This window comes from Haliotis asinina, chromosome 10 (genome assembly GCF_037392515.1).
Source record: "Haliotis asinina isolate JCU_RB_2024 chromosome 10, JCU_Hal_asi_v2, whole genome shotgun sequence".
In the NCBI taxonomy this organism is placed as follows: domain Eukaryota; kingdom Metazoa; phylum Mollusca; class Gastropoda; order Lepetellida; family Haliotidae; genus Haliotis; species Haliotis asinina.
The window spans coordinates 57,547,870-57,562,782 of NC_090289.1; the positions used below are offsets into that span (position 1 = coordinate 57,547,870).

Below are 14,913 nucleotides of genomic sequence, written 5' to 3' on the forward strand. Positions count from 1 at the left end.
ATGTTACTCGCTTGGTTATAAGTGTCCACTGTACATACATCATGATTTCATAGTGACTGTTTTGTGACTAGGCTGTGACAACACTGTGATGCCATTGTGACTACATTATGATATACCTTCCACTGTATGAATCCTCACGGTCTGTCCAGTTCGTGCGCTGCTCTAGTTAATTCCTGAGCGAGATTGTCCTCACCAACAAACAACAGAAGACTATTGACAGTGAGTGGTTTTATGTGTAGTGCTGGGACGGAGCGTCGTCGTGTAACTGAGCGTGTACGTTGACGTCCAGATGACCACGTTGCCGAGGTCAGCCCAGCACAGAATAATCACAGGGATATACAGCGTCAGTACAGTCACAGACCTAGGTGTATAGCATTTGGGGCTAGTAACGTGCTCGAGTTGGAACAACATTTGTGGGTAGGGCCATCGACTCTATTTCTCTACCAATGTACATTACACAGCAATGGCTAATCAGAGATGTATGTGAAAGCTACCACAAATGTAGTTCCAATCAATTACACCAGATATTGCACGTTTCACGATACATCACATATATGTCATTTCTGTTCTATCTACAAATATGCGTTGTTTCTGGAACCAACATGATTCGTTCTTCATTAATTATGGCGCGTTAACGAGTAGCTGATTACTCGACTGTATCTCAAATTATTTCTTTTGAAATGGAACATGCATGAGAGTAGACAACATGAGGCGATTATATAATTATCTGTAAACGCTTTAACGAACATTCCATAGAAGCTACGTTTGGTCCCTATAGGATCGTGTTTAACAAACAGACTTTTCTTCCGTAAATCTCGTCGATGACACGTTTATAAAAATATAAAAGATTCTGTTCACTTAATGTATACAACAGATATTGACTTTCTTAGAATCTTCCACGTGAACATCCTTGCACAACAGCCAAGAACAAGGTCATGTGCCGCTTTCACGAAGAAACAAGCCATTGTCCTAATATTTGAATTCATGCGAGTTTTTATTACAATACATACCTTGTGTATAAACATACATGTGTATGTGTATAAACATACATGTGTATATATTAATGATACAGACAGATAGTACAAGGCATATACTTTCCTAAACAGACAGATGCAATTTCATGTTAATACGTCTATTACTTACCATGTTGATACACACAGCGCCATCGGCAGCGACCTGACGATGGTGTTACGTCACAAGTTACTGCCAACGTGATGACGTATCTAATGATCCTTGGTTATATTAGGTGTTTAGTAATGCATCTCAAATGATAGTGAATACAAAACTGTAATTACGACCATATGTTCATACATTAACGAAGTACACTAGTTAGGACTAGGAGGCTACAATAACAGAAGCAGGTGCGAATACCGCGTCAAGGTCACAAATATGGCGGGTATACAGTGGTCCACTGGCAGTACAGATAGAGTACAGGCAGTTGTCATACAGCCCTGTGAGGACATGCGGACACAGAGAACGGACATGGAGGCACATACGCCGCGTGTATATCAAAGTGGGAGGGCTTCAGTCACTTATTTCCCCCGGGCTTGTTACCGTGGAGATTTAACGGGTGCTTCCGGTTATTTCTGATGTCGGACACCTTGATATATTCGAAACATGACCAGAACGAGATCGACAAACTGACAGTGAAGTGATCTGTTAACTAACCCAACGTTCTGCAGATCAAACGATTCTAACATTCTTGTACGTCTACATATCAATTTGAATTTCAATCACACTGAAACGAGAAAGACCTTCCACATGGGAAGGGAGCAGAGGTAGGTGAATTAGTATTAAAAACACAATTATCCGTGTATTGAATTAAGGTTTTTCGTTCAGTATGCTATTACCTAACTTATGCTATTTCTGAATGTTCATTTGTGTTAGTTTGGAATTGTTTCATTGAATATAAGCCTCTCAAGCCTGGGAGAAAGTGTAGACATTTTGCCCGTGACTACATGAACACTGAGTGAATCGGAACCCGTCTTGCGAACTTGTAGCTTGTCATCGTGACCCACTATTTGGCTACAGACAGGCTGCTAGACAAGCTACTGGCAACTAGCTGCATCGTACTGACACCAAAGCTTGCATTGTCACAACATCCCTGGCCTACTGGCCTCAAGCATACCGGGCTGCCACTGTCATTACTAACAAAATAATTAGGTCAGTAATTACAAATGCCCATTAGTTCCACTATGCAAACGTTCGCCAATACAGCCGGCTCGCATCCTATCGTCCACAGATACATAATGTTATACTGCCCATCAACATCAGTCTCCGACCATTAGTAACAACTGTATCCAAGGGTTTTTCAACACGGTGTCCATCAGGATGTTTTACTGAGCCTTGGCGTGTGGATTCAACCAATGTCACTGTCTGGACAGAATATGTGGAAATTCTTGTCATTGCCTGTGTCTCGGAAAGCTAGTAAGGGTCCAACTGCTTGCCTCGACTTGATGACAATAAGAGCCCGCTGTATTTTGAACGGAACAAATTCTCATATGGCAGCATTTGTTGTGGTTGGTAACGGACAGGTGTAATGTGACATAGTTCATTGTAGGGCGGACGCTAGGACAGAAGTCTTTCGACAAACAATAATATAACCATTCCTACCCCATGGTTTAAACAAGCGATTACAGGTGTGCTACTGTCCTGTAGGTTGTGCAGTCGCCGCTGCGTCGTCCATGGATTTCTTCCAGAATACAAGACACTGCCTCCGACATTTGCACAAATTGTTCTGAGAGGCAAGACTAAGGAAGTTGGAAGGACGGTGTTTTTTCTGAATCTAATAAATATGCATTAAACAATTTTCTGAATAATCATGACATGTTTTCGAGGAAATCAAAAGGGGGTTATCGATGCGTCTCTTGTTTTTGAACATGTTTGTAAGCCATAAAAACAGGTATGCTCTTTCTTACAAAACCATAGAAAATAGATTTTGAATATCTTCATTTTACTGAAACAATACATACTGCTTGATATTTAATGTATATATATATGTATAAACTTTTCCATGAACAATTAACAGAACAATATATATATCTACAAAATGAAAAATCAAACTTAACGCACTGTTGATAAAACACATGGTTGATAAGTCATCTCAATCCCGCCTAAAAATTACATAGACATATCATCACAGGTTCATTCAAAGGGACATAACTCTTCTACACCACTCCAGACTGTCTTTGCTACCGGGGTTCCAGTGACGTAACCATTACGACCAGGGTTCTTTCTGTACATACCACAGCAAATGATGGTCTGATTCCAAACCAGCCTTCTCAGGGGAACTCAGCTTACCAAGCAGTCGTAGCTGAGAGTTCATCGTATGGGATCCGATGTATTATACGAATATTGCATTTCTACAAACTTGTCGTTGTGGAAGTACAGTGGTAATGTCCAGTGTAGCCGTATAAAACTATAACAAATTACAGTGAGACTTCTTTAGGAGGAGCAGTTATAGGAAACACCCTGTGAATCAGGCCGCTGGACTATCTGACATGATACGATTTGTATAATCACTCTATAAATAGGCTTAACAACACGATACATTCCATCGATGCATTCACACCCTGGCCCGCAGGCTCCATTCATGCGGTCGATCTGGATTCATCACCGCCAGGTCACGTGATCAACACTAGTCGAATACTATCACACGAATCCAGATCAGTTTACGGTTACATGTAACAATGAACTACATATGGCACATTGTGCGTTACGTCCGATGCCAGTCCAGTTTAAATATCCTAAGGAACGTCCGCTTGAACTGGGCATTGGCAAACGCATAGCAGAATGGGTTGATTGGGCTATTGAGATAACACAGCCAGTATGTAAAACTGTAGAACCTTGAGTTGATACTGTCCCAGCCAGCTATGGCTATCACAAACACCATGATATGGTAGGGCGTCCAACACACAACAAATGCGCCTAAGATGAGCGTGATAGTCCGCAGAGCTTTGCGTGCTCTGTTTTCAGATTTGGACTTTCGTTCACGGCGGTTCCTTCGCCGACTGTTTCGTGAGCGCACAGACTTGACAAACGTTTGTAATCGACCGTCCTTCCTTCTTCGTCTCCCGCCAGCAGTCAATCGCTGCATTCCACGGTCATCGGCATTGTCCTTGTTGTCATATGGGTGGAGGTTGTTACCATCACTTGTCGGCTGTTCAACTGGCTCCTCTGGCTTTTCTCCGAACGTATCTTCTGTAGCCAAGGGAACGCGAACATGAATGCTCTCAACCTGGCATGTTTCCGCGCCATTCAGAGAATTCCGTCGACGCCATATTGGCGACGAATTACCTTCGCCATCTTCATTTACGTTTTCGGAAACTTGCGACTCGGACAGAAGCTTTACGTTATCCCCAGCTAAGTTGCTGAAGCTTTTCTCATCAATGAAGCGAATGCCTTTGAGGACGTCGTTCTGAATGAGGGGCACAGACGAACGATCCATCTCATTAGCTGACGCCGAAATCAGGTTGTCGATATCAGTCACCTGTGTGCCTGATTCAAACTCGGATATGAAGTCGCACCTAATGTCCATTCGGGCAGTTGGTGCCAGAAAGTTTGAGTCAGGTATGTGTGCAGGATAAGCACTGTCCGTCGGTAGAGACTTTCTGTTGGCTTTACTTGAATCAGGTTGCAGCGCGTTGTTGATGAAGCCTTTGTCGGGGATCTTCGGGGGCTTACTGTTGGCTGTGAGTGGCGTCTTGCTAGTTTGGGCTGTTCCTTGACTGGAACTGTTTTCTTCATCTGATGCAAAGGCTGGGCTGCTTGACCTGTCTTCATCTTTCTCGGAGTTATTCCTCTTGACGAAACTAGTTGTAGTGACAGCTCCAGTAGCAGCGGTCTTGTTGTTGGATACGGTCTGCTTTTTGGCTTTTTTGGTAGCTTGAGGAATGCTGTCACTACTATTGGACGCCGTGGCCTTTGCCGCTGTATGATCTATAGCGAGTTCCATGGTTGACTGTAGTTTTTTGTGTTTAGCGTCCGATTTCCGTTGCAAAGTCAGAGCTACTCTATAAATACCAGCATACAGCACGCACATCACCACCAACGTAATCCAGTAATATCCAATCGTTAGCATGAATGTAAAGAGGGGGTCACTCATGAACTGAACTTCACATTCCGTGGGCAGCACTGTCCTTCCCTCGGGTACGAAATACTGCCATCCAATAACGGCCGTGAAAAATACTACAGTTGGCAAAATCCATGTGACAGCGATCATGACAAGCACCTTCCGCTCTGTGCGCCAGTTGCGGTACTTAGCTGGGACTTTAACTGACAGGAACCTATCCATGGTGATGAGAAACACAGTGTATTGTGACGTGAGACAGACTGTCCAGTCCAAGGAGAGCCACAGGTCACACAACCATGGGCCCAAGGGCCAATAGTCGTCCAGAAGTAAGTACTGGGTAAACAGGGGCATAGAAAACGTTCCGATAAGTAAATCTGAAACCGCCAGGGAAGCAAGGAAATAATTCGTGGGTTGCCGTATACTCCGTTCAATGCCAAATGAAAGCAGCACAATGATATTACCGAATATAGTCACAATGCTGATGGTTCCCGCTAAGAGGCCCAGGATCACAGTCAGCCACATTGGATGGGCAGTATGAGCTTGGTTCCCAGAGTTGACCAAACTCGTATTGTCTTGGGACTCGGACACATTTAAAGTATAGTTCAGTATACACGCTGTCATGTTCATATCAGATGTAGCAGTTCCACAGACGTTCATCCCCAAAGATTTGTTCAACAAGAACCCTCCCGGATCTGTCATAACGCCAGTGTTGTTATCCATTGTAGCAGAAGCAGCTGCTGAAGGGCTAGCCATCCATCACTGTACTGTCATGGTATCTGAAACACAGACGGATACATAACAGCATGACACTCAACAATCAAGCCATAACACATACAGTCGTAAATATATACACGAATTACAAACATCCCACCCTCGTTATTTGAATGACAAAATAATTACTATTTTTCTACTAATATCGAAAATACTTTAGGTCACATCAGTAGCGCTTCCAGCTTGTATTTCGCTTTGTTGCCTTGAGACAAAATCAAACTCAGCATGTGAAGTAAAAGATGTTTATTGGTCAGTGTATATTAAAACTGACCAAACGGTATACATTGTTTTCGTTGATTGGGATTGTACATATTAACCTCCGTGTACGAAAACTCAACATCAAAGTCATGATCATGTTCTCAAATTGACAATGCAATGATCTTTTACACAGGAAAGATGAGGTGAGATTGCTTCACAAGAACAGAACTCTGCAAACACACTTCAGTACTTACACGATAGACAATGGTTTCCAACAACATCATACACGCCAGATATCTTTTGGTTTTATAGGACGAGAAACGGGCCTTGTTTACATTGTTAATTAATCCCACACTCCAACCTATTCCCATATTAGGAAGGCATGGTGAAGTGTTTTGTTGACACCGAGACATGACGCTAATATGTGTCTGAACTCCCCACAAAGGTTAACGTGAATCAGCGTCACACGCTTGATCACGTGACATGATGACCAACGGTCGGAGGTCATTAATGGTTAATGGCACGGAAGGAGCGACTGGAGTCATCCCTATCAGTCTTGTGTGAGGAAAGTAAGCGAGTTACTTAGTACCTCCCCGGGGATGGAGCATAAGTGCCAACCTGGTTGAGGAAACTTCCCGCACAGTAGTACATGACATGGGAGGAAGCTGTCAAAGCGCCACGACCGCATGGCATGCATCAGTTCTGTGTTCCCTGCACTTCACAAGCACCTTGCCGTGAAGGCCAACCTCTACTGCTAATATGGGCTAAGATAAGCCTGTTAATGCAATAACAGCGTGTTTCCTACGTTGGACTAATCCAATCACGACTGAAAAACATTGCCTAGGATGACCCTGCTGTATAAGGGGATGCATGTACGTAACGCTGTCTTTAAAGGTAGAGGACAAAACATAAACATTGTTTCAATAAACACTACTCCACGTACTTCATTACACCATGCTTGTTTGTTTGTTTACAATACGACCTGACAATATACCTTGTCTAAATTATATACTTAACGAGACAGCGTCATGTTTTGGTGATGAAAACCACTTATTTTGCTGATGGAATGATCGCTCAGCGAAGCATACTTGATTTGCCATTGTGTTTGGATGAGCATAATAAAAGATTATGATATGTCCGAGGATATATACATGTGTACAAACATCGGGAAAATTCGATGATTCCCTGCAGATGCTCTGATACTGAGTTACATTAATCCAGAATACACCGTACACAGCCTCTGAGCGTTTTCTAATCACGACGTTAACGAATGCTTTGCGTACGTTTGTAAAAGTATGCTCAGTTTCAATGTTACAGTCGTCTCCGGCCGTGGTTTTCCACTAAAGAGTTGAAGATGGCATCCAAACTTCAGACCAATGTTTGACTAATTTATTGCTTGATCCTATCGCTGTTGCGGCTCCCAAACGCCGCAGTCTGTAAACCCACGATAAATCCAGAATAGGAATTTTCCCAGCAGCGCCATGAGCTACGATACCATCTCCCCTCCCCTCCAATGTCGTCCAAAGAAGCAATAAATAGGGGTAGGTGTTAATTTTCTGACCCGGATCGATGGTGAGCTGGATCTATCTCAGATTAAAGGAATCCTCTGATGAGGTAAACTCATTTCTGGGACAAATTGCAATCAGCCTAAGTGAGCGTGAGAACCCTATCTCACCCCTACAAACCCAGTGAAGACTAACTCGTTCAATTGCTAGCCCCGTCGACCTAACAAGCTTGTAGTGGAATTGTAAAAACTCGCCGAATGAGGTGTTTCTTCCCCTCTTTAAGCATCGGCATCACTTAGTTCCTATATTCAAAGTGAGGACAAGCAATTGCACTTAAAGAGGAATAATTTGCAACCTTATCTTCGCCTACAGCGACAAAGTATCGTTTCTTCATTTGAGAAATCAGCGTTCGAAGCAGAATTTCAGAAAAAAATCGAAAAATGCAATTTTGCAAACAAGCGTCAATTGAACACTAACCACGTGAAACGTTTCACTTCGACTTACAGATTGCTAGTGAGGAAAGCCCAAAGCCCCTCGCTCTGAGAGCACATGAAATTGTGGTGGCACCTGACAAACGGTCTGCTTATTTATGTAGGAAGGTTGTCCTCTACAAACGGTCTATGTTATGTATAGGCAGTTTGTCCCTTTACAAACTGTATGTGTCATATGCAGCGAGTTTGTCCCTGTACAAACGGTATGTGATATATGTAGGGACCGGAGTTTGTCCCTTATATACATACATTCCGTGCTATATGTACATGATCACCTTGTCATGCCCAGCAAGATGTCTCCACACAGTCCCACAAAATGTCAGTGATCCATTAATATGTTGGCGCCGCTCATATAAACTATCCTAATGTCATGGTGACACACACCACATGGCTGCATGCAATGAATGGGACAGAACAGACAAGCATATGGATGAATGACAACAAATGTCAGACGGCGACTTGTCATTATTTCATTTTTCACATAATCTGTTTTAAATGGTTTTCATAGAAGAAACGACTTGTCATGAATTAACATATATACAACGTTTGTTTCAAAAAAAAGGTTGAGTACAAGGGCTCAGATTAGCAGCCTACTGATCCCCTAATGTGACCAGTGGGATATGAAAACGGGATAAACGGGATATGAAAAACAGTGCTTAAAGGTGCAGAATCCTCTGCTGAAAGAGCGACATTTGTGACGCCACTATCAAATACGTTAATATACCAGCTGTTCACCGGTCACAAACACATGCAAAGATAAGTAAATTGTTCGCCTGAAATATCACTAGATTTTTTTATTGTTTGTGTCTTCTTAAACGTCGTAAACGCATTGTTTTAGCTCTCTGACGTCCGTCTACAAATAATCGAACCTAGACCAGAACATTCGTTGATTAACATCATGAATGAAATTGAATACTCCGTCACTCACCAACCATGTCTAGGTGCCTGACCACGCCATTCCGTCAGTGGACGTACAGTAAGCGTGGATTTCGGAGAACAAACAAAAACAAAAACAAAAACATGAAAGAGATTGCATGTTACATCGATTTGACTCGTCAGATTTGGAACTTGACTATCAAAATACCAAGTGAAAGTTTCATAACCCTGATCAAACAACGCCCGAACAACAGGACCACGTGGTCTTTGACATTGTCGTAAAGGTGTTGATAAATATTGACAGGAACTGTCAAAGTGTGGAATAAACTTTGGTCACTATTGCATGACGATGATTTATCCTGAGTTGATCAACCGTCGTCTAACTGGCGCATGTGCAGTATACGCCCTATGGTAACTCTTTCAGCAGATCCTCGGGAGTCGTTAATTCCCTGGATTAACGTTTTGAATTTACTCGATTAAACTTGCATTAACTCGTGAGTCTGATATATAAATACTTAGATAATACTTTGCATCAAATCAAAAACTCCCACATATGCATGCTGTGTGTAAGCAGTCCCTGTCCACTGACAGGCAGAAGACTTGCTGGCAGATCCGTCAACTGACATAAAAGGCTCACGTTTTCCATCAAACAGCACACCTTGGATTTCTCAGCGCTGATAGCTGGACATATATTTATAGAAGTAGTCGCAAAAACGAAACTTCTAGGTGTACAAATTATGTCGAACGCATTAGTTCCATATCCTGTCAACTGTGTTTGTTTTTCTTCCAAACTGCAGATCAAAGTGGCTTGTGCACTTTGTAGTTTATGTCATTTATCAGCTTTTACGCTGCGGAAGATAATTAGAACTGAACAATCCCGGAGCCTTTGACAGCATCTAGTTGGACACACAGAACGCACTCCCGGACCTGTATCCATCACTACATCAATTGTCAACGATCTGCGTCTGTCTCATCCACGCCACTAACCACAGATCCAGAAATTATTCAAATGTATACTGAAAGCTAACGGGAACCTAATACCTGGCTGTACTTGCCTTTGAGCAAGTCACTCCACCTCGGAAATAGGTATAATCCACTTTTTGTTACCACTCTAGGGCGACAATGTTCGTTTTTATCTCAGTCGTATCTCACACTCGGTGCTTGGTGGGATGGTGCCCTTGGTGCGTCTTGACACTGCTTCTGCTGGGTACACGAAGGTCTGCAACTTGACGTAAAATGAGCCCAGAGTATTAAGTCGATGTTTCGACGTTGCAAGCCGCAGGCATGCCTGGATGCGGAAATCTTTGTTTCAGAGTTAAGTGCGTCTTGTCATGGTAGTTTGAGGCAATAGTAATCGATAACACGCGTTATCATTCAAGCCGCACTAACAGATAGCTAACGTTATCTTCGTACAAATCTCGTAGACTACTTGTCTGTGCAATGACTGTAGTCAGTGTGTCACGAATAAAAGTAAGTCCGACTCAGGTTGCAGCTGAGTGCTTCGGGATAGTGTGTGCTTCGACCATACAGCTGTAACAGATTCACATAGCGAGACAGCTGTGATACATTCACACACAGACAGATGTAACTAACAGATTCACTTAGCGAGACAGTTGTAACAGATCCACTTAGGGAGACAGGTGTAACAGATTTACATAACGAGACTGCTGTAACAGACACACAGCGAGACTGCTGTAACAGACTCACATGGCGAGACAGCTGTAATAGACATAGAGAAACAGCTCTAACAGGTCCAAACAGCGAGACAGCTTAAACAGATTCACACAGAGACAGCTGTAACAGCTTCACAAAGCGAAACAGTTGCAACAGACTCACATAGCGAGACAGCTGTAAGAGACTCACACAGCGAGACAGCCGTAGTAATTCTGAGATGGACTTTCAAGCCATCATGATCGCATACGTAAAACTGATACTGTCGTGGTCATTTTTCCCCCTTCTTCTTCCCTCACCCCTTCTCCTTTCCTCACCCCTTTGCCTCTAAGTCCCTCCCTCTTATTCCAAAATCATCTCTGCCTTCTTCCATGTTGATATCCCTCTCCCCTTCCCTCCCCATTGGCGGTCACGATCATGGACTCGGTTACACACAACTACCACAAAGGTTTGCGGCACTATATCGAACTAAGACTACGCCTTTACGTCACTAATATCTTATTCTCTTTTATCAATGACAAAAAGTGTGAACACATAATTTGCTCGCCAAAGTTCAATCTTTGAAACAATTTTTAAAGAGTAATCTCAGAACTTTTAATCTAGAAAGAAACTAAACCACACTGACGACGTTTGCGACCTGCGCGTCGCTTCTAACGGATCAATAGACGTCACGAGTGGCTGGTAACGGCGGCTTGCAGTCCGCAGCGCGGAAAATAAGAATCTCCGTTAACAACCTGTCTAACTCGGATAAAGACGAGCGGTCAAGCACTCACCTCTCTGCGTCGGGGTAGCAGGCAACCCATGTATTACCAAACCGAAAAACAAACCCATTTATTTGAAAGCGATGTGTTTCATACGTTTGCTACGCAACGCCCATTCTCTATACAAATTTCATTTGAAAAATGATTCCTTTTTGAGACACATTGCATCAATATCATCGATATCAATGCCCATTCTCTGAACAAATTTCATTTGAAAAAGTAGTTTCATTTTGAGACATATTGCATCAATATCAACAATGCCCATTCTCTGAAAAAATCATTTGAAAAATGGTTTCATGTTGAGGCATATTGCATCCATGAATTTGGCGATATTGCAGGAAGCCTTAATTGTTGAATTACATCCTGATGTTGAAACATGTTTGATATGATGCAGATTGATGTACAACTGATAATCATCTGTGTGGGCATGGTGAGCCCTTTAGTGTGGAAGCTCCCGGACCCACTTAACTAATAGAAATAGAAAGTTTACATAAACTGTATAAAGCTACTTACACAATTGACGTCATGTTAAAGAAGTCACCCAGACTACATAGCACACGCCTCACATTACACACAAATGAAACTGCAAGTAGAAGTTACAAGAATTAGGAGAGAATTTCTACTTGATGTCGCACGATATCTGATTCGTAGTTATCCCCCTTACAATGACACATAAGACTGTCCCGGAGGATGAGCATTATTCTGGCCAGATGTATATCTCGTCATTGGCTCTCTTGAGAGGGACACCCAATTAGAAGCCAGCAATAGGTCGAGGATGACAGAAAAAATACTATCTATCCGCTTTCTAGATTAACGTGGTATTATTACCAGTAATTTGTCGCTGGCAGAGCGTCAGGCGAGGGCGGCAGGAGAATATTAATCAGGCCGAAGCTGCACTTCGTTCTTACCACATGAAAAGCAAATTATAGCGACGATCGCAGGACCGACAAATCCCATTGCCCAGGACTGGGGTAGTGCGGGTCCTGTGGGAATAAGGTAAATTTCGTTAATATGGCGGTAACATGTCGGGCTAATGCAAGTGCCCCATCGTCTGGCTCCTATGATTTGTGATTAGTCCTTGCAACTTGGCCCTGAACGAACCATAACTTTGTCAACGCCTCATCCAAATCATTTCTGCTTGTGTGCACACAGACAGTCAATTTGGGAGGACGCAGAGGCTCCTAACAAGACTGGGCATTTCGTGCGAGGCTATCAAAGATTCCAACAAGTTATTACTTGACACAACCGCGTGGTCTCGGAGCATCGACCGACACTTCGTATCTATCTCCACCTGTCTCTTGTGAAGGACATCGTTACAAACATCTTTAATTGCAAAATCTTATGAACAGTCACGGTAGGGTTAAGACTCCCTGAACTGACGACTATCTCTAATACAGAGAACATCTCACTAGCTCACTGTAGTCATGCACCGTGCGGTAGACGCTACTCACTGGCTTTATTGAACCTGTTTTCTTACTTTGACTTGTAACATCAATAAGAATATAATTATACCTCTTAAACGGAGTCTTATTATCGAATGCGATTAAATGACACAGAGATATGGTAAGCTTTGGCACGTCGACAGGTTTTTTACAGACCAAACCAAAAACTCAGCTGTCAGAAAGATTCCATGTCGAAAGTACCATCGTTTCCTTTAGTAGAGTTTCAGTTACCATTATAATTATCTGAGGAGTGCAGTGTGATTCTGCAAGACCGACGTAGAATTACTGATCAGTTCAGAATCAATGCATCTCCCTTGCAAAAACGCATCTTGCTATGCATGCCTGCTGCAGATGACAAAATATCCATGTAACTTCCGGTTTAACAATGCACCAAGCAATAATCCTTTCAGAAAACGACTTCACGAATTGTATCCGTACGTGCAACTGAGCCTGCGTCTTCCACCAGATGGCTCTAATCAGAAGGCCATCCACTGTAAAGATAAACGATTAACTTGAGGTCGAATGGTAGGTGTATTTTCATGTATTTTCACGATATTCTAACAATTGGTCAGTGGGGACTGAATGGTGTAACGTGGAACAATTCACTATGTAGAGTAGCTCTTCTATCAAGTGACAAGACTGTCATGGCTATTTTGAATAACAGTTCCCTGTTTTACTGTCTACGATGTCTGGGATTTCCTCCAATTCAAACTCATGCCCTGATATAACTAATCTGCTTCTCAAAGCGACGTTAAACAACTCATTGACGCATGTATTGGGACCAGTGGATATTACTTGTATAACGTAACGGAAGCTGGTCGTGTCATGTTATGTGACTGTAGGAACTGCCATGTCAGGATCTATGTGATGTAATTCAGCATGATCTGATGGCCATACGTCTCTGGTTCAGCGCGACCTAGCTCGTCAAACATACTCTTTCAATAAATATATGTGACAGTAGCCACTTCTTCAACACACCCCTATCAATATAATCGTTAGACAATTAATGCTCGCCTGTATCACAGTCTATCGGCTCATTAGGTCATCGTGACCCTTTGAAAACCATGCGGACGTAATAGATACGCGGCCCCCGTGCGAGTTGATCTTTCAAATCAGCTGCAAGGAAATAGACGTATCAATATTTTAGTAGATGGGGAGAGCCCGAGCTCTGGATCTCAACGTATACCCCAGCACAGTGATACAGTGGGTATGACATCACTTACTGTCTTCAAATATATCATAGTTCTTTCTTCTGAACGTGGCACATTTGTGCATCACCGAATAACTCATGTTCAGAAAGTGTATCTGCAGATGTCCGAAAACAGTTATATCACCGTGGATCGTGCATCAGTTTAGGTGAACTGGAATGACACTTGATCACGGAGAAGTCTTAATAAACACGTATGAGGTATTCACGTATAGTATTTCATAAAAGATAAATCATACAATGTATACGATGTACTGTTTATTGTGAAATACTCGGTGTCATGGATAAGACAGCCACCCTAGTGTCCACACTTTGTTTCTTTGATTAGCCAATTTCCATACTGTAGTATACTTGTGCATTCCCTCCACTGTCCATTACGTTGTATGTTTGTGCCAGCTGTAAAATGTCCATAATATTGTCTGGTTGTGCCAGCTGTAAAATGTCCATAATATTGTCTGGTTGTGCCAGCTGTAAAATGTCCATAATATTGTCTGGTTGTGCCAGCTGTAAAATGTCCATAATATTGTCTGGTTGTGCCAGCTGTAAAATGTTCATAATAATAAACGGTTGTGCCCCCCACTAAAATATCCAAAACATTGATTGATACATCGTATACTATGTCCATAATGTTGTAAGGTTGTGTCACCCTCCGAAGTCCATAACTTTGTCTGGTTGTGCTTACTTTCCGCGTGCTGCTGACTCAGTAAGACAATTACAGAGCGCCACACCCGGGGCCAGCAATATTGCCGTCATTACTTATACATAGGCAATTTACACGATAAAACCAATACCAGCACGACCAATTGCATTACAGCAATTTGCGCGCTCACGCTAAATCTTAGGGGGCATTTACGCCTTGGAAACTCGATAAAGGCTGCTTGTCAGTTTTTAAATACAAATTGTCGACGAAGGGCTGTGTG

General features: G+C 42.6%; 1 protein-coding gene across 3 annotated transcripts in view; it reads right to left on the minus strand.

Moving 5' to 3' along the window:
* Nucleotides 1-213: 213 nt before the first annotated feature.
* LOC137298022 (muscarinic acetylcholine receptor gar-2-like) overlaps nt 214-14,913 on the minus strand; it is a 111,872-nt gene continuing 97,172 nt past the window's right edge. For all 3 annotated transcript variants that reach the window (XM_067830054.1, XM_067830055.1, XM_067830056.1), the window contains one exon: nt 214-5,847. In XM_067830054.1, the coding sequence (XP_067686155.1) occupies nt 3,716-5,824 (2,109 nt within the window). In that variant the 5' untranslated portion in view covers nt 5,825-5,847 and the 3' untranslated portion in view covers nt 214-3,715. The remainder of the gene's footprint in view (nt 5,848-14,913) is intronic.